This window comes from Oratosquilla oratoria, chromosome 32 (genome assembly GCF_046742065.1).
Source record: "Oratosquilla oratoria isolate Oo_2021 chromosome 32, ASM4674206v1, whole genome shotgun sequence".
In the NCBI taxonomy this organism is placed as follows: Eukaryota; Metazoa; Arthropoda; class Malacostraca; order Stomatopoda; family Squillidae; genus Oratosquilla; species Oratosquilla oratoria.
Window position 1 is genome coordinate 27,883,318 of NC_134808.1, and position 25,626 is coordinate 27,908,943.

General features: G+C 46.8%; 1 protein-coding gene across 2 annotated transcripts in view; it reads left to right on the top strand.

Annotated features, from left to right (window-relative positions):
• The window catches only part of Ndf (Nucleosome-destabilizing factor), a 132,862-nt gene that overhangs the window by 31,412 nt on the left and 75,824 nt on the right, over positions 1-25,626 (top strand). The window contains exons 4-6 of one of the 2 annotated variants that reach the window (XM_076213891.1): positions 24,442-24,574; positions 24,823-24,894; positions 25,008-25,175. In XM_076213891.1, the coding sequence (XP_076070006.1) occupies positions 24,442-24,574; positions 24,823-24,894; positions 25,008-25,175 (373 nt within the window). The remainder of the gene's footprint in view (positions 1-24,441; positions 24,575-24,822; positions 24,895-25,007; positions 25,176-25,626) is intronic. The other variant, XM_076213892.1, reaches the window with a different exon arrangement.

Below are 25,626 nucleotides of genomic sequence, written 5' to 3' on the forward strand. Positions count from 1 at the left end.
GGGAGTTAGGGGTGTGTGCATGTTAGGTCACAGCATTACCCTTAGATCGGTCATATATGAGCTCTAAGCTCTCTTCCAGGAGGGAAATAACTATCGATCATGAATCCAACATGTGATCCAAGACCATGGTGAATCACAGAGAGAGAGAGAGAAGGGCTAGATAATCCCCATCTCAAAGATTTTGCCATTCAGCAACAACAAAAATTATACCATACATAAAAAAAAACCACATACACACTCTTCCCCCTTCCTCCTCTTGCTCCCCTCTCTCCTCTCTCTCTCCTCTCGCACCTCTCTCCCATTCTCATCTTTCACTGTCCACTCTCATTTACGTCTCTCATTTCTCTTTCCTCTCCTCTCTCTCCTCTCCTCTCTCATCTCTCATTCCCCACTCATTCACTTCTTATTCCTTTCTCTCTTTCTCTCTTCCTCTCCTTCTCTCTCTTACTCCTGCCATTTTAGCTGAAAGAAAAATATTCTCTGATTTAAGGTAATACAAGATTAAGAGTTTTTGAGCAATTCAAACAATAATTTTGTTACAAACTCTTTTCCACTCATTTCTAGTGCAGGTTGGTCATGTCCAGCAGTTTTTAGATTGTCCTTATCACAGTTCTTTTAAGCAGAAAGAGCCTTTGGTATATACTGGCTTATCCTAGCTTAGTTACCTGCACTTAAAGCAGAGCTACCCCGTGAATTGTGCAAATTTTCTGACATATTTCTGTCTCTTGGGAAACTGACATTTTTAGACGTGTCCGTGAAGGGTTCATACGTTAAATGATCTTCAGTTGTTGGTGGAAGCTACAGAAGGAATGTGAAAACCTGTTTGGAAATCTTCTTTTGTACACACTGATGGGCCCACCACATTGGTCCTTATCTTCAGGGTGGTTCGTCATCATTTCTTCCTCTGGTTCATTTCCGTCTCGTTGCAGGTTCTCCTAATCCGCAATACGTTCTCTTATGCTGCTCATCCCATTTGTCTGTCATGTTTTGCCTGTCTTTGCTTTTCTCACAATCTTTAAAAAGAAAGAAAAAAAATTAATGTCTCATTACTTCCATCAAGTATGTGTTCTCTCTCTCTCTCTCTCTCTCTCTCTCTCTCTCTCTCTCTCTTTCTCTCTTTCTCTCTCTCTCTATCTTATTTTCCTTATCCTCCTCTCCCCCATTACCTTAGGGACTGTTGACACCCCTGTGGACCAGATCCACACATTCTTTAAGGGGATTGGGTTGTAAAATGGGATAAGATCATTCTTAAAGGGTTTAGATTTTTTTTTAATGGGGTTGCATTCCTCTTAAAGGATCCGAATCCTGTAAAAAGAATCCAACCCCTTTAAGAGGGATCCAAACCCTTTAAGAGGGACCCAACCCCTTTAAGAGGGATCCAAACCCTTTAAGAGGCATCCAACCCCTTTAAGAGGGATCCAAACCCTTTAAGAGGGACCCAACCCCTTTAAGAGGGATCCAACCCCTTTAAGAGGGATCCAAACCCTTTAAGAGGGATCCAAACCCTCTAAGAGGGACCCAACCCCTTTAAGAGGGACCCAACCCCTTTAAGAGGGACCCAACCCCTTTAAGAGGGATCCAACGTCATTAGAAAGGATCCAAACCCCTTAAGAGCTGGAGATTAACCCCCACTTAAGAATGCCAAATGTATTTGTTGTCTGCCCTTGTTCCTATGCTCCATGTATCTCGCCTTTACCTCCCCCATGGGTTCTCCTGTTTGGGCATGAGGATTATCCTCCAAGGATAGAAGCGATGGTGAACGGCCATGAAGTACAATGCCCTGCCTCCTCCTTCCTCTCTTCCTCCCTCCCCTCTTCCTCCTCCCTCCCCTCTTCCTTCTCCCTCCCCTCTTCCTCCTTCCATACCTCTTCTTCCTCCTTTACCCCAACTTTCTCCTTCCCTTCTTCTTCCCCCTTTCCCTTTTTTTCCTCCTTCCTTGCCTCCTCCTCTTTCTCCCACTTTCCCCTCTTTCTCCCACTTTCCCCTCTTTCTCCCACTTTCCCCTCTTCCTCCTCCTTCCTCTCCTCCTCTTTCTCCCCCTTCTCCTCTTCTTCCTCCTTGCCCTTTTCTTCTTCCTTCCTTACCTCCTCCTCCTCCTCCTCCCCCTTCCCCTCTTCTTCCCCCTTCCCCTCTTCATCCTCCTTCCCCTTTTCTTCCTCCTTCCTCTCCTCCTTTTTCTCCCCCTTCCCCTCTTCTTCATCCTTCCCCTTTTCTTCCTCCTTCCTTACCTCCTCCTCCTCCTCTTTCTCCCCCTCTTCTTCCCCCTTCCCCACTTCTTCCCCCTTCCCCTCTTCTTCCCCCTTCCCCTCTTCTTCCCCCTTCCCCTCTTCTTCCCCTCTTCTTCCCCTCTTCTTCCCCCTTCCCCACTTCTTCTCCACTTCTTCCCCCTTCCCCTCTTCTTCCTCCTCCTCCGCTTCCCTCGACCTCGCTCTCAATTTTTTTTTCCTTTTCCCTCTTCCTCTTCCTCGTTTTCTTTGTAGACCTCACCCTCCCATTTTCTGAATATCAGTAACATTCGCTCTCCTTCATACTGCCCTCCACACCTCCTCTTCCTCTTCTTCCTTTCCTCCTACCCCTTCTTCCTCTTCTTTTTCCTCCTCCTCTTCCCTCTCCTCTTCTTCCACCTCCCTCCTCTTCCTCATCCTCCCTCTCCCCCGCCTCTTCCTCCTCCCCCGCCTCTTCCTCCTCTTCCTCCTCGCCCCTCGTCCTCTTCCACCTGTTCTCTCTCAAAACCTTCCTCCACCTCCTCTTCCACTCCCTCCTCTCCCCTCTTCTTCTTCCTCGCCCCCACCTCTTCCACCTCCTCACCCCCCTCATCTTCCCTCTCCTCTTCCTCCCTCCTCCTCCCCTCCTCTTCATCTTCCTGCTCCCCCCTCTTTCTCCCCCTCTTCTTCCACCTCTAGTTACATCACCACCTCCACAAGTTCCTACTCTGCTTACTTCTCATCCACTCCCCGTCTCCTCCTCATCCTCCTCCTCCTCCTCCTCCTCCTCCTCCACTTCCTGGTCGTCTTGATACAAACCACCCTCTCTATCGCTTCTGTGTCATTCTTAGACATTTCCTTCCCCATCACCACCTGGGTCTCCTGTTGCCCTTCTTCCCCTCCCTTCGGTCCCTCTCCCCTCCCTTCGGTCCCTCTCCCCTCCCCGCCTCCACTCCTTCCCCCTCCTTCCCTCCACTCCTTCCTCCCTCCATCCCTCCACTCCTTCCCCCTCCATCCCTCCACTCCTTCCTGACTCCCGCACTTCACTTTCCGCCTCCATTCCTTCATCCCCTTCCCTTCCCTTCCCTTCACCCCGTCACTTCACCCTTCCCTTCATCCACCCTCTTCACCCCTCCCATCCCTCTATCCCTCCCTTTCCTTCACCCCTTCGTTTCCTCCAGCTCTTCCTTTCCTTCTCCCCTTCCTATCCTCCATCCATCACTTCCTTTCACTCCTCCCTTTCCTCCTTTCCCTTCACCCCTCCCATTCCTTCCTTTCCTTCCAACTTAACTCCTCCCTCTACTCTCCCGTTTCTTATTTTTTTCCTCTTGTCAATATGTTTACTTCCACCTCTTCCTCCTCCTCCTCCTCCTCCTCCTCCTCCTCCTCCTCCTCTTTCACCTTTCCTCCTCGTCCCCCGTTGGGTATCGTGGATCATAAGGCATGCCCTGCTTTGTTTACTTGCACACACACACACACACACACACACACACACACACACACACACACACACACACACACACACACATACACACGTACGTGTATGACCTTGAGGCTCGGTCTAACAAATTAAAGAGTAGGGGGACGGGATCCAGCGAGTGTAGCTTCTTTCCTGTATACAAGTAAACGTGTGCACTAACACACACACATACACACACACACACACACACACACACACACACACACACACACACACACACACACACGGTTTCCTGTCCTCGTGCTTCGACTTTAGGGGTTATCACCCTGGGCTGTTTTCCTCCGACATCATCCTACCTCCAACCTCCATTTGAATAACTAGAGTATGACTTCTCTTACAGACATCTAGACTTTTCTTAGAACATTAGAACAGTATGTCTAACAGTCGTGTAGGTTTACAATATCTTAGTTCATCATTCAGCTTTGATATATATATATATATATATATATATATATATATATATATATATATCTTGATGGCCTAGTTGGAAAGTCACTGTCGCACTTGTCATGAGGATACCCGGTTCGAGTCCTGGGTAGTACCACATTTCAATTTCAAGCATGCTGGCCTTTGATGGCTTAGAATTAAAGTGCATTGTGGTTGTTAAAATGTATCTCTAATCACTGGGACCCATTCAGTGTTGTACATATATAGAATATATATATATATATATATATATATATATCTATATATATATATGGCATATGTGGAATAGTGTTAGATTGGATTAGAGCTTGGATTAGTAACAGATAGCAACGGGTCACCATAAATGGAATAAAATCTAGGTGGGGCAATGTTACTAGCGGGGTTCCCCAGGGCTCGGTTTTGGGTCCCTTGTTGTTCATTATGTACATAAACGACTTGGACGAAGGGTTAAATAGTGATGTTAGTAAGTTTGCGGACGACACTAAAATAGGACGCCTAATTAGGTCAGGAGACGACGCCCAGATTCTGCAGGATGACCTTAATAAGCTGTTAACATGGTCGGTGAAGTGGCAAATGAACTTCAATATCTCTAAGTGTAGCGTGTTAAACGTAGGGCTACACAACCCCGAAAATAGATACAACTTAGATAACACGTTTTTAGAAAAATCTGAGTGCGAGAGGGACTTGGGAGTTCTGGTGAGTCCGGACCTTAAAACCAGGAAGCAGTGTATTAGCGCCAGAAATAAAGCTAACAGCGCATTAGGCTTCATTGCTAGGACGGTAACGAATAGAAGTGCAGAGGTAATTATTAAACTCTACCTAGCGATAGTTAGACCCATCCTTGACTATGCGGCACAGTTTTGGTCTCCATCCTACAGAATGGACGTAAATTCATTAGAATCAGTACAGAGAAGAATGACCAAAATGATACAAGGACTCGGAAATTTGCCTTACGAAGAGAGGCTTAGGCACCTAAACTTACACTCTCTGGAAAGACGCAGAGTGCGGGGTGATCTAATAGAAGTGTTCAAGTGGATCAAAGGCTATAACAAGGGTGATGCAAACAAGGTCATCATAATAAAACAACAGGGCAGGACTCGCAGTAATGGGTACAAACTGGACAAATTTAGATTTAAGAAGGAAATAGGCAAGAATTGGTTTACTAATAGGGTGGTCGATGAATGGAATAAACTTAGTAACCATGTAGTAAGCGCTGAAACTATCAGTTGTTTTAAAAAACGATTAGACAACTTTATGGATGGGGATGACAGGTAGTGATGGATACGGAGCTGCCTAGTGTAGGCCTTATGGTCTTTTGCAGTCTCCTTTATTTCTTATGTTCTTATGTTCTTATTTATATATATTTGGAGCTTTGAAATTTTGAATATTGTAACCGAAGTCGTTTTTACTCCAATGACTGTCGGCGATGGTGAAGCTCGTGGAAGCCCCCCAGTGTGATTACGCATTCACCTATTACTACCGTTTCGATTGGTGTGTCTGTTCCTGTGGTGATACTGTTAGTGATACTGAAGGCAGGAATTGAGCTGGGGATTCAGAGTTCGAAATGCATCAATTTCTCGTCGGAATTGCAGACTTTGTGTGTGTGTGTGTGTGTGTGTGTGTTTGCACATACACGTACGCACACATGGGTGAATTCCCCAATACCAAACGTTCCCTTCCCAACACCCCACTCCCTTCTTCCCATCAATTTCCCTTCATAATCCCCTTTTCCCTGAGTCCCTAGGGAGACCCTCCCACCCTATCCTATTCTTCCCAGTTTCTATTGTCCTTCACCCGTCCTTTGTTAATCTTCTCTTTCCACACGTCTTCCCCATATATTCATTTTTCATTCTTTTCCCTCCTCTTTACCTCTTCCTTCTCTCCCACCTCCCCATTCTCTTCCCCATCCCATATATCATCTCTTCTCTCTTTCCCCTTTCTTCCCTCTCCCCTCTCTTCCCACTTCCCCATCCCATATATCATCTCTTCCCTCTTTCCACTCTTTCCCCTTTCTTCCCTCTCCCCACTCTTCCCACTTCCCCTCTCTTCCCACTTCCCCTCTCTTCCCACTTCCCCTCTCTTCCCACTTCCCCTCTCTTCCCACTTCCCCTCTCTTCCCACTTCCCTTCTCTTCCCATTTCCCCCCTCTCTTCACATTTCCCCCTCTCTTCCCTCTTTCCCCTCTCTTCTTTTCCCTCTCCTCCCTCTTTCCCTTCTCTTCCCTCTTTCCCTTCTCTTCCCTCTTTCCCCTCTCTCCCCTCTTTCCCACATCTGCCTTCTCCCCCATGTCTTCGCTCCTTTCCATCTCTTCCCCAGCTTTGCCTTCTCCCTGTCTTCTCTTCTCTTCTATTTCTTCCTTCTTGCCCCACCTATTACCTCTTCTCTACCTTTACCTTCTCCTCCATTCCTTCCCTCTCTATCTCTTCCCTCTTCCCCACCTTTGCTTTCTCCATCAAACTCTATCTGGCGTTAGACCCATCCATGACTATGCGGTACAGTTTTGGTCTCCGTCCTATAGAATGGATATCAATTCACTAGAATCGGTACAGAGGAGAATGACCAAAAGGATACATGGACTCAGAAATTTGTCTAACGAGGACAGGCTTAGGAATCTTAATTTACACTCTGGAAAAACGCAGTACGAGGTGATCTAATAGAGGTGTTCAAATGGGTTAAGGGTTTTAACAAGGGTGATACAGGTAAGGTCATCATATTAAGACAACGATACAGGGTTTGCTGTAATGGATTTAATTTCGACAAATTTAGATTTAAGAAGTATATAAACAAGAACTGGTTTACCAATAGAGTGGTCAACAAATGGAATAGACTTAGTAACCATGTAGTTAGCGCTGAAACTATTGGTTGTTTTAAGAAAAGGTTAGACAACTTTATGGATGGGGTTGATAGGTGGTAATGGACGTGTAACTTCCTAGTGTAGGCCTTATGGTCTCTTGCAGTCTCCTTCATTCTTATGTTCTCTCCATTTCTTTCTTCTTCCACCTATTACCCCTTCTCCACCTGTTTCTGTCCTCCGCCTCTTCCCTCTTCCCCACCTCTCCCCTCTTTACCACCTCTTCCCCTCCTTTGCCGCCTTCCTTCCTACTTCCCCTTTCTCCACCCCACCCTTTGTCTTCTCCATCTCTCCCTCCTCTCCGCCTCTTCCCTCTCCCCCACTTCATCCCTCTTCCCCACCTCATCCCTCTTCCCCACCTTTGCCCCTCCTCTCCACCTCCCCATTCTCTTCCCCACCCCGTGTCTTCCTAATTGGCCGCCTCTTTCTGAGTGGCATATATGGGTCGAGTAGCCCCTATCCACCTTTCTCCCCATGGTGGGGAGGGCTTGGGGGGGCAGGTTGAGGAGGATGAATGTTTATGGCTCTCCTTCCGCCCCTCCCCTCCCCGTAAGTTTTTTTTTCTGCATTTTAAATGTTTAGACAAATTGGATGCTCTATTATGAAATAGGATTTAATTTCATACCTATATAGTTTGTTTTCATGGAACGGTAAATTTATTTTACTTTGTTTTATTTGATTTTATTTACATTTTTTCTCCCTCCTTCCCCTTTCATGTCTTCCTTCCCCTCACCCTTTCTTCTCTCCCCCTTCTTCCCCTCAGCCGCTTTTCCCTCTCTTCCCTTCATGTTCTCTCCCTCTCCCTCACTCCTCTCTCTCACCATTCTCTCTCTCTCGCTCTCTCTCCCTTTCTCGCTCTCTCCCCCTCTCTCTTCTTTCTTCTATCACTCCTCGCTTCTCTCCTCGCATTCTCCCTTCTCTCTCTCTTTCTCTTACTTTCCTTGCCCTCATCCTCTTCTGTCCTCCCCTCCTTCCCTCCGCCGCCTTTTCCTCTCCTCCCTCTCCCTATTCTCCCTCCCACTCCATACTGTCCCTCCCCATCCCTGCCCTCGTCTCCTTCCTCTCCCCGTCCAGCCCCCTTTCTCCGTCACGCAGTCCTTTCTCGTCTTCCTCTTCCTCGTCCACTTCCTCCTCCATTTCCTCCTCGTCCTTTTTTTCCCCTCGTCGCCATCTTTCTCTTCCTTTTCCTCTTTCTCTTCCTCTTCCTCTTCCTCTTCCTCTTCCTCTTCCACCGCGTCCGCGCATCAGCGACAAGGATCATCGACTTCTGTCAGAAATACAAGTTCTTCGTTCGTTGTCCGAGGGTGCTGAAGTCGCGCTTAGGGAAAGACGTCGTTTCGGGGGAAATTATGGGGACGAGTTCAAGTCTCGCACTCCTTCTAGGAGTTCCCACAGCGTTGGAGTCTGTCATGGGTTGAATAGAGTAGGATGGTGTTCACCAGAATAAAATGTATAAAGGTCTCTTTGGGCTGACAAAAGTCGACTTAGTCAGGAGATGAGTCATATCGTGGGAAGAAGTGGGCTACAAGCAGTGTAAGACTAAACGCAAATTGAGACGCAGGGGACACAGGTGACGCAGCACAGAGAGCAAAGGCATACTTCCTGTCGCTGAATTGAAATGCATTTTGAACTTCTTTCTCACTTGAAATGCGTCTAGATCTAGATGTACCACCTCAGCATTTCAGGTGAGAGAGTTCTTACTGTACTTCAGTTCAGATACAGGACGTCTGCTTTTGCCCTGTGCTGCGTCACCTGTGCCGCCTACGTCAAACTTTGCGCTTAGGTTTAAAGTAGTGCAGATAATTCCATCATCATCATCATCATCATCAAACTCAATATGCAAACGTTTCATCACACGTTTGTCGCTACATTGCTTTCCGTGGAGGGGGAAGGGGAGAATTTGTTTAGAAACGTAAACACTGGTTTCAGGTACCCAGGAAGACCTCAAGACGAGGGTTGGTTACGTCCATGCTATAAACTTTGTTTAATAGAGTGTTGGGGGATCTCGTAAAAAGCCCATGTGTTGTACAGTCAGGCGGCCTTCCTTCAACGGTGCTTGGCTTAAGCAACATCGCGCCTTGAGTAAGCCATGCTATTGTGTTCTTATTTACCCCTCTCCCTCCCTCCACTCACTCTCCCTCCTTCCCTTTCTCTCTCCCTCCCTCCCTCCCTTTCTGTCTCCCTCCGTCCCTCACTTTCTATCTCCCTCCCTCCACTCTTTCTCTCCTCTTCCCTCCTTCCCTCCCTCCTTCCCTTTCTATCTCCCTCCCTCCACTCTTTTTATCTTTTTCCCTCCTTCCCTCCCTCCACTCTTTCTCCCTCTCTCCACTCCCTCCCTCCCACTCTTTCTCCCTCTCTCCACTCACCCTCCCTCTCTCTCTCGTCCTCTCTCTCTCCCTCCTCTCTTTCTCTCCTCCCTCTCTTTCTCTCCCCCCTCTCTCTCCCTCCCCCTCTCTCTCCCCCCTTCCTTCCTATGTGTGTGTGTGTCGATATCACTCCCATGTCCCACATCTCTCCCATTCCTTATCCTTCTGGTGCACCTCCTCCTCCTCCTCCTCCCCCCCTCCCGCTCCCTTCGCCGTCCCTCGCCAATGTTACCAACTCTCGTTCTCGTCGCCTGTTATATGTGTGTGTGTGCTGTACGCTACATCGCTCGCGCACTTTTGCACTAACTTTCGTTCACTTTGATTCATTCGTTTACGGTCACCCGTTGTGGATCTCACGCACACACACACACACACACACACACACACACACACACACACACACACACACACACACACACACACACACACACACACACACATTTTTGTCTTGTATTATTTTATTTTTATTTTATTTGTTTTATTATTTCGCGAAGAGCAAATGACATGAACCCTTTCCTTTGTAACTGAGATGTAGATAAGGCCTCTGGTTGGACTTCGTAGAGCCATCCCCGAACTCGCCGGTTGAAGTACCTCCTACAAGTCAGTCCAGGCTCGGTCGCGTCCTCGAAATACCCCCGAGGCGCCGGTCTCTGTTGTGGGCGTCGTGCCGTCAGGTGATTTTATTCAGATGTAGAGAAATGCTAAAAAAGTGACACCTCGCCTGGAAAGACCTATACACACACACACACACACACATATATATATATATATATATACTCGTATATATATAATATATATATATATGTATATATATATGTATATAATATATGTATATATATATAATTACACACACACACACACACACACACACACACACACACACACACACACACACACACATGCAAGAGTGACCACAGGGAAAGAGGAAACGAAGCAAAGCGCTTTCGTATAATTCATATTTACCCTCATTAATTTTTGCTTCCCAGTGGTCACTTGCATAATTGAACAAAAATTACCAGTGTTTTTATTAGCATATATATATATATATATATATACTGTATATATATAATATATATATATATAATAATATATATAATGCACACACACACACACACACACACACACACACACACACATACACACACATACACACAATCACAAATAACACCACAGTCGAAACAAAAGAAAGCTGAATGCGCGGGTCTTTGTATTTCGATTGCTAACTGCAATCCTCCTCTGTACTACAAAGTGGGAGGAGGATGTTATCTTTAAATAGCAACCTCTTACAAAGCAAAAGGAACTAGGAATGGAGTAAATACCACTGCCCTCTCTCTTGGTGACCTGACCTCAGATGACGTGAGGTCGGGTCAGGAGGAGGGGGAGGGGTAGGATGCACGTTAACAATTTGTTTTGTAATGAACAATCCCGAGAAATCTTTAAGGGGTGCGCGGATGTGTGTGAATGCCTCATTGACTTAAAGTGTAATTGAACCGCGGCGGTTGAAGCCGATAGTGTGAACAGGGCCTATGGAAGTAGTACTTTATGAAATTCGTTAGTTATACTCGTAAAATATTTCTATCTGACTTTTAACCCAATGCGCCGGATAAGATAGAAGAAGAGGAAAAATTCTCCTTTGAGGTGTCGGAAGACTTGTTTGCCAGAGCTTGAGGTTTTAAAAGTGCGTGTGTTAGGCCCTGTTCACACTAGCGGTTTGAACCGCGCGGAAACCACAAAGTCAGGGAAATGCTGCCCGGTTGTGTGTGAACGCTTCCATTGGCATGCACTGTAATTGAACCGCTGCGGTTCAAACCGCTAGTGTGAACAGGGCCTCAATGTGTGTGACCATGCCAGCGATGCTTTCTTGAAATGAAACGAAGTCTTGGGGGTTTTCGAGTGTCTGTTCGAATCCTGACCACGGCGCTGATGTTAGGAAGGGCACCCCCCGCTCTGAGTGAAGGGCCATTTACACAGTCAAATCCGGTTTGTTAAAACAAGTGTTTGAAGTGATGTTTGATCGTGTGAATGGGGTATTTGGTTGTCAAACGCGTTTGACAAACATGTTTGACAACCAAATACCCCATTCACACGATCAAACATCACTTCAAACAATTGCTTGACAAACCGGGTTTTACCGTGTAAATGACCCTTAATGACCCCCCAACTGCTGTTCACCTCTGGCTTGAGGTGACCTGAGGTGACCTGAGCATCACACTACATCAGCCTCTTCACTGAAGAGGACCATCCTGGACACCGTCTCCTACCTTCATGTTTATGAACTGTTCTGGATCACCTGTAAGGTTGATGTCCGGGCGGGTACTACGAGCCCCGCAAACCACGGGGAAAAAAGTTTTGGGATGAGCCTTGCGATGTCCCCTACGAAGGATCTCTAGTGTCCCCTTCGAAGGATCTCTACTGTCCCCTTCGAAAGATCACTGCTGTCCCCTTCGAAAGATCTCGTGTCCCCTTCGAAAGATCTAGTTTCCCCTTCGAGGGATCTCTAGTGTCACCTTTGAAGGATCTCTAGTGTCACCTTTGAAGGATCTCTAGTGTCCCCTGCGAAGGATCGCTAGTGTCCCTGTCGAAGGATCTCTTGTCCCCTTCGAAGGATCCCTAGTGTCCCTCTTCGAAGGATATCTTAGTCCCCTTCGAAGGATCTCTATTGTCCTCTGCGAAGGACCCCTAGTGTCCCCGTCGAAGGATCTCTAGTATCCCCTTCGAAGGATCTCGTGTCCCCTTCAAAGAATCTCGTGTCCCCTTCAAAGGATATCTAATGTCACCTTTGAAGGATCTCTCGTGCCCCCTTCGAGGGATCTGTCACCTTTAAAGGGTCTCTAGTGTCCCCTGCGAAGGAAACTGGACATTTTCGCTTCAGAAGAGCTTTAGTTTCTTCGTCATTGGAACATCCCCTTTAGAGGAGCCATGTCACATCCTCTTTAGAGGAATCATGCCGCAGTATCCCTCGTGAGGAATCATGCTGCAGTATCCCCTTCATTTGAATCATGCTGCAGTATCCCCTTCAAAGGATTCACGCTGTAGCATCCCCTTCAGAGGAATAATGCTGTAGCATCCCCTTCAGAGGAATAATGCTGTACCATCCCCTTCAGAGGAATCATGCAGCATCCACTTGAGAGGAATAATGCTGCAGTGTACCCTTCAGAAGAATCATGCAGCATCCACTTGAGAGGAATAATGCTGCAGTGTACCCTTCAGAAGAATCATGCTGCAGTATCCCCTTTAGAGGAATCGTGCTGCGATGTGCCCTTCATAGGAATCGTGCCACAGTATACCCTTCAGAAGAATCATGCAATATCTTTTTCAGAGGAGTTATGGTGTAGCATCCACTTGAGAATAATCATGCTGCAGTGTCCCCTTCAGAGGAATCATGCAGTATCCCCTTCAGAGAATCATGCTGCAGTATCCCCTTCAGAGGAATCATGCTGCAGTATCCCCATCAGAGGAATCATGTTGCAGTATCCCCTTCAGAGGAATCATGCTGCAGTATCCCCTTCAGAGAATCATGCTGCAGTATCCCCTTCAGAGGAATCATGCTGCAGTATCCCCTTCAGAGAATCATGCTGCAGTATCCCCTTCAGAGAATCATGCTGCAGTATCCCCTTCAGAGGAATCATGCTGCAGTATCCCCTTCAGAGGAATCATGCTGCAGTATCCCCTTCAGAGGAATCATGCTGCAGTATCCCCTTCAGAGGAATCATGCTGCAGTATCCCCTTCAGATGAATCATGCTGCAGTATCCCCTTTAGAGGAATCGTGCTGCAATGTCCCCTTCATAGGAATCGTGCCACAATATACCCTTCAGAAGAATCATGCAATATCTTCTTCAGAGGAGTTATGGTGCAGCATCCACTTGAGATTAATCATGCTGCAGTGTTCCCTTCAGAGGAATCATGCTGCAGTGTCCCCTTTAGAGGAATCGTGCTGCAATGTGCCCTTCATAGGAATCGTGCCACAGTATACCCTTCAGAAGAATCATGCAATATCTTCTTCAGAGGAGTCATGGTGCAGCATCCACTTAATCATGCTGCAGCATCCACTTAATCATGCTGCATTGTCCCCTTCAGAGGAATCGTGCTGCAGTGTCCCCTTCAGAGGAATCATGCTGCAGTATCCCCTTTAAAAGAACCATACCTCCTTCAGGGGTATCATTCAGCGGAAGTGCCCTGGAGAACCCGAAGCTTGCGTCATCCCCTTTAGAGGAGCCTGACGACCAGGAAGCCAACCTCTCCCGGCGGGGAGTTGGCCTGGGACGTCAGTTTTACACAGTAGGACCTCCCTCTGTTCCGCCGTCCATTGCCTCGGAGTGATATGGGAGGATCATCTTGTAAGGATTGTAAGGTCTGTGGGATCAGCTGGCTGATTTGGAGGGTTTTGTATTATTGGGAGTCGTTTTACCTTCTCTTGTCCTCCTCCTCCTCCTCCTCCTTCTCCTCCTCCTCCTCCTTTCCTCTCCCCCTTCTCTTTTCCTTCCTCCTTTCCTCTCCCCATCTCTCTTCCTTCCTTTCTTTCCTCCATAAAATTCCTCCTCCATCCCCATTCCAACTCTCCTGCTCTCGACCCCCTCCCCAACCTTCCCCTCCATTCGGTCCGCCAAGCCAGCATTGTGACCTTTTTTTTTTTTTCCCTCTCCCTAGCTGAGGGACTGATTTTACGTGGTCAGATGGGGGAGGGGGTTAGGATTCGCGCCAGGAAGAAATCTCGGTCGGTCGTCCCATATGTATAACTACGCTGAAGAGGATCACAGACAGTTATCGTAATATACGTACTGTACATCATTCTTTTTTTTTCCGAAAGTGGATTCTATAGTTCAGCTTACCGATGTGTTAGAACATTTCATTTAACTCGCTTGGTTATTGTTATTGGCAGCTTTGTAAGCTTCCTTAATAACGTGTAGTACTTCAGGTTTACTGGAATGGAAATTGGTTGCGCTAAAGCCTTGTTGATTGTGTTTTATTACTTCCGACTGTGGGCGAGGGAGAGGGGCCGATGATTTCTTCTTCTTTCTTTTTTATTTCTTTCCCGAAAGTTCTTACTTGCCAGAAAGTTTTCATGCTAAGGATTATTATTTTTGTTTGTTTATTTCTTTTTCGTCAACAATTTATCTAAGATGTAACTGATGATTGGGTAAAAAGGATCCAGTGGATTATCGTGTTTCTCCTCTTCGTGCTCTTCTTCCTCCTTTTCCTTCTCCTCCTCTTCCCCTCCTCTTCTTCCCCCTTTACATTCTCTTCCTCCCTTACCTACTCTCTTCCTTCTCTTCTTCTTGTACCTTCTCTTCCTCCTCTTCCTTCTTCACTCCCTCTTCCTCATTTACCTCCTCTTCATTTTCCTTCTCTTTCTCCTCTCCCCCCTGTTTTTCCTGTACCCCCTCTTCCCCCTCCTCTTTCTCCACCTCCTAGTCCTCCCCTTCCTCTCCCCCCTCCTCGTCCTCCCCTTCCTCTTTCTCCTCCTCGTCCTCCCCCTCCTCCTCCCCTTCTCCCTCCTCCTCCCCTTCTCCCTCCTCCTCCCCTTCTCCCTCCTCCTCCCCTTCTCTCTCCTCCTCCCCTTCTCCCTCCTCCTCCCCTTCTCCCTCCTCCTCCCCTTCTCCTCCCCTTCTCCCTCCTCCTCCCCTTCTCCCTCCTCCTCCCCTTCCTCTTTCCCCTCCTCCTCCTCTTCTCCCTCCTCCTCTTCTCCCTCCTCCTCGTCCCCCTCCATCTCCTCTTTCTCCTCCTCCTCGTCCCCCTCCATCTCCTCTTTCTCCTCCTCTTCCCCCCACCTCTTGTTCCTCCTCTTCCTTATTTACCTCAGCGGTCTCGTGTTGCATTGTTATGGTTTCATCGTAATAATTAGGCTCTCTCCCTCTCGTACCAATCTCCACCACATTACCCTTATTACACACACATACACACACACGCGTACACATATACGTATATACATAAATACACACACTTCCAGCTACCACTTCCTGTCTCATTTCCTTCCCTCCCCCCCCACACACACTCCCATCCCCCCCCTTCATCCTGTTCCCCCTCATTCTTCCTTCCACCCCAGTTACCTTCTAATATTTCCCCCCATAACGCTTCTGCCCCCCCCCACCCCCAGTTCTTTACTCCATACCACAGTCTCTTCAGGCCCTGTTCACACTAGCAGTTTCAACCGCCGCGGGTTGATGACAGTGTAAGCCAATGGCGGCATTCACGCAACAGCGCATATTTTTTTCGTTGGCTATGCGGTACCGCCGTGGCTTAATTACAGTGTAAGCCAGTTGAGGCTTCACACACAACAGCGCATTTTCTTTTGACTAAGCGGTACCGCCGCGGTTTAATTACAGTGTAAGTCAAAGGAAGCGTTCACACACAGCGCATTTTTTCCAGGACTTTGCGGTACCGCCGCGGTTTAATTACACTGGAAGTCGGTGGAGGCGTTCACACACAACAGTGCAGTTTTTCCTTGACTATGTGGTACCTCTGCAGTTTCCGCGCGGTTTATACCGCTAGTGTGAACAAGGCAATATCTCGCCCTTTACTCGCCGTCAGGCATCCTTCATGGCACTCTCCTCTTTCTTGTGCTTTTTTCCTCGTTAATTACCTTTTTTGTTTATTAATTTATTTTATTTTTATTATTTATTATTATTTTATTTTTCTTACCCATCGACTTGTCACTAATTTTTATTATTGTTATTATTATTATATTATTAATAATTTTTTACGGTCAACTACTATTCTAATCAGCAAAGGACGTACCATTGTAACGAGGGAGTTGATCCTACAAAAGTCTTTTCCCATTCATGTGCCTCTTCACACACACCCCTCCCCTCCCTCCCTCCCCTCCCCTCCCTCACCCCTCCCTCCCTCCCCTCCCTCACCCCTCCCTTACCACTCCCAGCGCAGTCTTGTCCTTCACATTCTCCCCTCCCCCCCGCCAGCTAACCCCCCCGTTCCCCATTTTTTTGCTCTGATCTTACATCTTGCATTCCTCATGCTCCTCTTCCACAACCCTCCCAGCTGCCTCCTCCCCATTATTGTGTCCTTAACAGCTGTTCGTCCCCATTCTTCCCCCCTCTCCCCTTCCTCCTATCCTTTTCCTCCTTCGTTCCTCTCCCCCTCCCACTCCCCCACATCTCTCCTCCCTTCCTCTCCACTCCTCCCCCATTTTCTCTCAATTTTTCCCTGTTTTCACTATTCTTCCCGTCTATATCTCCTCCCCCACCCATCTATCTTCCCCTTTTCCCCCATTCTTCCCCCACCCCCTCCTCTTTCATTCCCATCTGCCCCCCGTACCCCCCAATCTCCCCCGCTCCTTCCCACTCCACCCCCCCCTTCTCATCTATCTCGTTTGGCTATATAAGACTCAACCATTACATCCATATATTTGTATTGTCATTATTACTATTATCATTATCATTATTAATGTATTGGCACAAATAAATTGGGTACAAATAGAAACGAAACGAAATAAAGATACAGTAGATTGCCTTTTGCGGTAACGCGACATTTCATCTATAATAGCATTATCAGCGTGGAATACCCACCCCACTTTATTTAATTATTTATTTTTATTTGTTATTATTATTATTATGGGGCTCTGTTTTCTTTTGTTTTGCCGTTGGACCCGGGTTCGGATCACCCCAACGGAGTAAAGTTGTCAACAAAATAGCTCAGCAGTTGATGACCATACCGGGTGGGTTGGACTAAGGATCAGGATGTAGGACAGTATATTGATTCTTCAGCACCGAGCAGCGCCCTGAGGAGAGGCTATTGTGTGCTGTTGTTCGTTTCCCCTTTTATTGATAAATGTGATTTTATTTTATTTTTATTATTATTTTTATTGAGGTAGCTAAGAGACATGTACCTATTCCCACCCCTCCCGTCTCAGCTTCTCATGGATGACGGGTTCCTGCATCTGCCGTATAAGGGGGGGAAGCTCTTGGTATATAGATTATTACTATTATTATTATTATTATTATTATTATTAATGTTGTTGGTTTTCATATTTCCATATTGCTTTGCGGACTCGGGTCTCCAATTGTCTCGATCATTTTCACTCTTGGTTTCTCTTCTGTCAATCATTCACATGTGTACACACGCACACACACACACACATACACACACACACACACACACACACACACACACACACACACACACACACACACATTACACACACACACACACACACACACACACACACACACACACAATACACACACACACACACACACACACACACACACACACACACACACATGTATTCAGTTCTTACACTCCACCTGACTCCATCCACAGTTGCTGCCTTCCACACACACTCCTCTTTCAATGCCGCACCCTTACACACCTCTGTCCTCCTCCTCCTCCTCCTCCTCCACTCCTCTCACCCGTCCACCCCTATCCTCCACCTCCCTCATCCTCCAAACTCCTCGCCATACATCCATCTTCCTCCCCACACTTCCCCTCCTTTCCCCTCTCCCTCAAGCCGCTTCATTTCTCCCATTTCTTCTTCATTATCACTTTTCTCACCCTCGCCTCCCTTTTCCCCTCAGCTTTCCCCTCTCTTCCCTTTTCCCTTCTTACCCATACTCTCCTCCCTTGCCCCTCTTCCCTGTCATCCCGTCTTCCCTCGTTGCCGTTCCCTCCCTCCCTCCCTGATCTCTACACCTTCCCTCCACTCCAAGCCTCCCTCTTCTCCATTCCCTTTTCCCTCCTAGTTCCCCCTCCTCCTCCACCTTCTCCCTCCTCCACCTTCTCTTTCCTTCGTGCGTTGATCCTGTAGCCAGTGCATTTGGTTGTCAACATAACATCTCACCCCATGCTCCCCCTCCCACCTATCCCTTCCCCGTACTCTTTCCCCCTCTCGCCCTCTCTCCACCCAACTTCACCATCTCATGTGCAACCCCCCTCCCCATCCCTCATCTCTGCATTGTTATAGTATCAAGGGTGACTGCCACGTGCCCAGGCTATTTGAGGATACAGGGCAAAGGTGGAGGCCTCGGTTACAGCTAAGCGCTCTCTCTCTCTTTCTCTCTCTCTCTCTCTCTCTCTCTCTCTCTCTCTCTCTCTCTCTCTCTCGATTTGCATACTGTTTTTCCTCTCCCCACCCCTCTCATCTACCACTTACTACCCGGCACTCCCCCTCCCCCCAGCCAAGTTCTTACCCTCACTTCCTCCCCACCTCTTCCTCACTTCAACTTCTTCCCCACCCTCCTCTTCCTCATCTTCCACTTCTTTCCCACCCTCCTCTTCCTCATTTTTCACTTACCACCCACCTTTCTCACCTTCCATTTCCTCCCCACCCTCCTCTTCCACATCCTCCCCACCCTCCTCTTCCTCCCCACTCTCCTCTTCCACTTCCTCCCCTCTCTCCTCTTCCACTTCCTCCCCACTCTCCTCTTCCTCATCTTCCATTTCAACCTCCACTTCATCCTTACCCTCCTCTTCTTCGTCATTCACTTCCTCCCCATCCTCCTCTTCTTGATCTTGCACTTCCTCTCCACTAACCTCTTGATCTTCCACTTCCTCACCCTCCTCTTCCTCACCCTCCTCTTCATCTTCCACTTCCTACCTACCCTCCTCTCCATCTTCCACTCCTCCCCACCCTCCTCTTCCTCATCTTCCACTTCATCTTCACCCTCTTCTTCATCATCCACTTCTTGATCTTGCACTTCCCCTCCACCCACCTCTTCTTCATCTTCCACTTCCTCTCCACCCACTTCTTCCTCCTCATCCACTTTCCAGCGACACTGCCTGGCCACATTTCTGTCCCACACCTCTTCCTCCACAGACTCCAATTCCTTTCCCCCTCCTCCCTTCCCAGCCGTGGTTTGCCCTTCATATTGACCTTAACCCCTTCCGTGGGAGGAGGAGGAGGGGGGGGTTCCCTTTGGCCCAGCGAAGTGGCACAGGCCGTCAATAGAGGTGGAAGGGATTAAATCATCCCCAAGCGCCCGATCAATGGTTCTAAACCAAGCCTTAGTCTAGAGGGGTGGGAGGTGCTGTACTGATAAATGTTATGTTTACAAAGGGTGTGTGTGTGTTTTCTTCGAGATTTTTTCATTCAGGAATGAGCAAATTGTTGTTGTTTTTCAGGCATAATTGTATTTGATCCATGTCATTTAATGTAGATATAACTGTTTTGTTTATTTCGTTTTATTGCATGGATTTTTATTTCTAGAGATCTCTGAAGGTATGATATAGGCCACAAAAAAAATGAATACAGTGTGTACATACAGTAGATTGACACACACACGCGCGCGCGCGCGCACGTACGCACGCACGCCTGCTGGTCCTATTCCCCCCACTCCCCACCGGTCCCCTCCAGTCCCCTTGTGCGGCCCCTTACATGAGCACGGGATGGGCCCCCCGGCCGACCTCTTCACACTGGGCTGATTATCGTCGACTGTTGTGAATTCGCATGTGTAGGAACGACTTTGGCTACAGTTTCGTTTTTCGAATATCCAGATGTCAGATAACCATTGTTTCGTATACCAAGAAGTTAAATGACGGACTAGAGAAGTCTACACGAGTGTTAGACACATTGTTGGAATGGTCCTAGGGAAGTCTAGAACTCTGTAATCGAAGTCCTCTTGTAGCCATTCGAATTCGCCGTTGACAATCTATCCAATGTGAAGCAGGTGTGAGTGGAATCCTGTGTGTGAATCACCATTGTCTTGGATCACATGTTGGACTCGTGGTCGACAGCTATATCCTTCCTGGAAGAGAGCTCATGCGTGTGTGTGTGTGTGTGTGTGCGCGCGCGCGTGTGTACATGTGTGTGAATATAGAGAAGGCCTTCGGCAGAATTCGATTTCATTTACTTTTTTATTAATCGTCGAGACGCGCTCACACACATTCACGTGAGTCAGTGATCTTGGATCACGTACTTGACAGCTATTACCCTCTCGGATGAGAGCTCAGAACTCTTGTATAAGCCGATCTATGGGTAATGCTGACTCGCACACACACACACACACACACACACACACACACACACACACACACACACACACACACACACACACACACCTCATTTCTCATTGAAGACAATAATGGCTTTCAGTGTCAATGAAGCTTTCGAGCCCAGTGTAGGGCGCGATCTCGGACCTCCCGTGTGGTAAGTGTTGACTCTGACCGCTGCACCGTCTAACCTATGGCGCATCGCAATGTTTCGCACAAGACTTGGATTGTTGGAACACATGGAGACGACCCCCCCCCCCAATCGGGTGGAAGATTGAACACTATTGATCGCACACCCGAAGGACCTTATTGACTGATTGGCACGGACCTCCCAATCCCAAAGGAAACGAGTCGTGATTGGAACGATGCGGTGCTCGTCATCGATTGGTGATGATTGGGTCAACGGGTTTGACCTGGGAAGGGAAGGGGAGTGGGAGGGGACGGTGGGGTCGTCGATGATGTGAATGCCTTATTTATTAACCATCTTTTCACACCATTAACATTCTCCCCCCTCCCCCTCTCTCACTCGATGAAATCCTTGCAAACCGGGTGGAACTTTTCTATGTTGTTCTTATCCCCGTCTAGCGATTGAATTGGTTTCCGTAGCACCTCCGGGTGGCGGAAAGGTCACCCTTTCTTCACAGGGCGGTGAGGGCCTTTAACTGAATAAAATCGTTTGGCGACTATACAATATCCATACTTGGATGAACATCGATTCATCATCACGAAACCCCTATCAGGAGGCTAGGACGGTGCCCCTTACAGAGGACAATGTATCGTGAGATTGAATGAACCATGCCCTTGGTGCAACTCGCCGGTGGCAGGGTTCGAACCGCTGTCTCCTCGACCTCCGCCGCATGGAGCGACGCATTAACCGGCTCAGTCAGCGGGCATCAAAGAATATATTTTGCGATTTTTAAACGTTTACGTAACATAGTTGACCTTTTTTAAACGTTGATTTAACGTTTTATAGTAAGTTTTAATCCCCCTGGCGATAAACGAGAACGGTGATTGTCCTCCATTTGAATAATTAGAATATTATTTTGATTACAGAAATCTAAACTTCTTTTAGAACATTTAAACAGTATGTCGAACATTCGTATAGGTTTGCAATCTCATTCAGCTATTACGGAAAGATAATTTGAAAAATAGAATATTGAAACCGAGGTTGTTTTTAATCTAAATCGACTGTCGGCGTTGGAGAAGCCCGTGGAAGCCCAGTGTGATAACCTCCTTTGGTTACTCATGAGCCATATGTGATCCTCTTGTTCCAGGGGATTATGTTCGTGATGCAAACAAGGTCATCATATTAAGGCTGTAATGGCAAGACTCGTAGTATTGGGTTTAGATCAATCAAATTTAGATTTGAGAAGGAAATTGGGGCAAAAACTTGCTTACCAATAGAGTGGTTAACGAATGGAATAGACAATAATTAGTAACCATGTAGCGAGGGCTGAAACTATCGGTTGTTTTAAGGGAAGGTTAAATAATTTTATGGATGGGGATGACAAGTGGTCATGGAAATGGAACTGCCTAGTGTATGCCTGTGATGTACATGTACCCCACAAGCATGCTTGTAAGTGCAAGTTTATGCATGGTAGAGTTGTATGGTAGTTGATCTGACTCGATGATCGGAAAGGCCAGAAAGGGTCACCGCAGTTAAGTCGCGTCTGATCACGCGTCGGGTCAGCCCCTGGTGTGTGTGTGTGTGTGTGTGTATGTATGTATATGTATAATGCCGGCTCCGAGCGGGCAGGCCGGTCATTCCGTCAGTCAGTCAGTCTGACCTCTGTACTGTAGCGCGTCACTAGGCCTTCGCGGTCGGTTTTCCACCGGGGGACCACACCACGTCCGTCCCTAGGCCGACGCACACGTATCTTAACCAGAATAAATGGCACAAGCCAAGCCGCGCATCACTCTCCCTAAGTCGCGTTGCCAAGTAACATACACCGGTATGTAACGGGCCTTATGGTCTCTTGCAGTCTCCTTCTTATGTTCAGTGCCTCGTAACATGGCGGGCGGGGTCCGAGTGGCGGCTGCCTTTTCGCGGTCGCTCACTGGCCCACCGCAAGTTCCCAAGGGTATGCGTTTGTGGGATAGCTATAGCCCCCCTCCCCCCCTCTCTCTCTCTCTCTCTCTCTCTCGCGCGCGCGCGCGCTGACACGCACGCACATCAAAAATAGGTAAATTCACTGTATCTGTGTTTACCTAATTGCACTATATTGTAAGGGAGTTACGTGCATGAGAGGCTGACCTTATTCCCCAATGATCATATCTCGTTTATTACTTCATTGTGTGTGTGCGCGCGCGCGCGCGCATTGTCCCCACTAGTGGATCAGTTTCAATCGCGCCTGTTATAACGCTGTCCCCCCCTTCCGGATCCCTCAGCAACTGGGGACTCGGAAGTCCAAGGACGCATATAGAGTAAGGTGACGGTCCCGATCGTTGCTGAGGATTTCCTGTCATGAACTCCTTCGGTAATGCACAAAATAAGAAAAGGATACACACACACATACACAATGTTGATACATACCCTCCAATGGTCTACATCTAGTTAGGTTTGATTTTCCACCCTAGTGATGAGTAGCTCAGAAGGGAGAGCAGCCTGTGCTCCCTTGTGGGTCAGGCTGTGTGGATGACCGCCCAAAAATCCCTTTGTTGTGGGTGTTGGAAGAGAGAGAGAGAGAGAGAGACCGAGTGGCTGAGAAGGTCGGTTTCTCTCTCTTTCTCTCTCCCTCCTTCCCTCCCTCTGTGTGTGTGTGTATTTTTCTCATTCCTCTCTCGCCCTCTCTATCTCTCCCTATCTCTATCCCCCCTCTCTCTCTCTCTCTCTTTCTGTCTTTCTCCTTTCTCTCTTGCCCTCTACCCCCCCCTCTCTCTCTCTCTCTCTCTCTCTCTCTCTCTCTCTCTCTCTCTCTCTCTCTCTCTCTCTCTCTCTCTCTCTCTCTCTCTCTCTCTCTCTCTCTGTGTGTGTGTGTCTTTCTCCTCCCTTTCTCGACCTCTATCTCTTCCTATCTCTATCCCTCTCACTATATCCCCCATCTCTCTCTCTCTCTCTCTCTCTCTCTCTCCCTCTCCCTCGCTCTCCTCTCTCTCTCTCTCTCTCTCTCTCTCTCTCCTCTCTCTCTCCCTCCCTCCCTCCCCCTCTCTATCCTCTACCCCCTCTCTCTCTCTCTCTCTCTCTCTCTCTCTCTCTCTCTCTCTCTCTCTCTCTCTCTCTCTCTCTCTCTCTCTCTCTCTCTCTCTCTCTCTCTCTCTCTCTTTCTTTCTCTCTCTCTCTCTCTCCTCACACACACACATACACAGGGAAACAAATTAAAGTAGGCTAGGGTGCCAGAGGTGAACGAAAAGCACGGTTGCACTAAGAACAAAGGGACGGTTGCAATCCTGTACAGAAGTGGTTAATTGAAATAGATTTAACTCCTCTGTTATTGAATGTGTGCCATGAGAGAGACTGAAATAGGTTACACCTGCAAGGACAAAAGGATGTAGGGCCGAGCACAGAATGGACTTTTTTTTTGTGTGTGTGGTGAGGAAATACACTGATGTGGTGTAGTTATAGAGGTAGTTTAGGAGAGTTTCATGAATGGGAAAGTGATCAGTGTTTATTTTTGAGAGCAGACAAATCACCCAACATAAATTAATGCCGAGTGATTTGGTCTATAGGAACATCACTTAGTTCCTAAAGCGGGATCTACACCATAAAAACTGGATCACTAAAGAATCAACTTTTGAGCAATTAGGATGTATTTCTTGTTCACACATCTGTGCAGTGTTTATGCCTTGATTATTCCTTATACATATATTTTGTAATGTCTTGTCCTTCATTTTTCTTCATGTGTCACATTGTAATGCCTTTCTATCAATTACAAATGAGTAAGATTGTCTGTTAGCATCTACATTAAATGACTGAAATTGTTGATGAAAATAGATTCAAATTGTTTATCCCCTCTACTGTGGACAGGATTTCTCTCAGCAAAAGTAAATTACTTGGTGACAGATGAAACCAACAACCAGTTCTACAACACCGTGAAAGGGTTAAGGAAACTTATTTCTCATACCCAGGCAATAATCCTTGATTGTCTGATATTCATTTTACCTTTGTTTTAAGATATTTCAAGTCATATGTGTGGTACATTCTTGAGTAACGTTTTTCTTTCTTTATTTTCCAGTGCTTGGATAGAAGTGGCCAATATGAAACCTTATTTTGCATATAAAGATCGTCTTATCAATGCCAACAAGACAGGTCCTTTCAAAGAAGCAGTTGAGGCAATTGAAAAATTTGTTATCGAAAATAATGTTTCAGTAAGTTTCTTTACTAGTTTTATAGTCAAGTTTTGTTCCATAAATAATTTACCATTCATGTCAAAATGTTAAGTACTTTAGTGGCAGTATATTAAAAGTAGGTCATGAACTTGTATTTTCATACAGAAATACTGTTTTTGTGTAGAGGTGCATCTCAGCACGTAGAAAGAAATTTATAATAAATTTTAGGCACTTTAAGCATCCCCATATAGCTGAAAGACTAATATAAGTGTGAATATTTCTGCCAGGTGCCTGACAGTACAGTAAATGACCTGAATCACACTCCAGATTCAACGCCAAAGAATAAAAAGGACAAAAAAGTAGGCATTAGTCAGTCTTAGTTTGAATTTGTCAAAATACTCCGTTTTTCCTATGAAAACAAAATTTCATTAGAAAGTAGAATTTATGTAGATAATCTATTTTCTCCTTACAGGATTCTAGTAGAAAACGGTTGAATAGTTCAAGCCCAGGGAGTGCCAAAAGAGCTAGAGCAGAAGCACGAATGAAAGATCCCTCCATCACAGGCTCACCCTCCACATTCAACTCTAAGTCTCAGAGAGTGTCCATACTCTTAGACCGCCCAGTTCACATCCAAAGACCGGTAAGGTACATTTAGTGTTGTATAGGCATACATAAGAGAGAGAGAGAGACTGTGTATTTACTTAGTTGTGTGAGAGATAGTGAAAATAAACAATAATGATGGAGCTGGAGGGAGTAGACATTTAAAAGACATGGGTGGTCTGGATAGGGAAATACGAATAGCATGGTCATAAATGGAAGACTGACTCGGTATGTATGTTATTTTATACAAATTCCTACATGATTATTGTTCAAATGTTTTCTCGTTTCATTTTAGTTGTTACCATTGCCTGAAGACAAAACTTCATCAAAATCAAATGACAAAGAGTGTAATCATTTGTGACAACAGCACATAATTGTTTGTAGACTAGTGTTTACCATAGGAGAATTTGAGTTTTATTCAGGTGTGACTACAGTTAGATGAATTGTACATAAATGGGATTGCACAGATATGTGTATAATTGTATACTGTT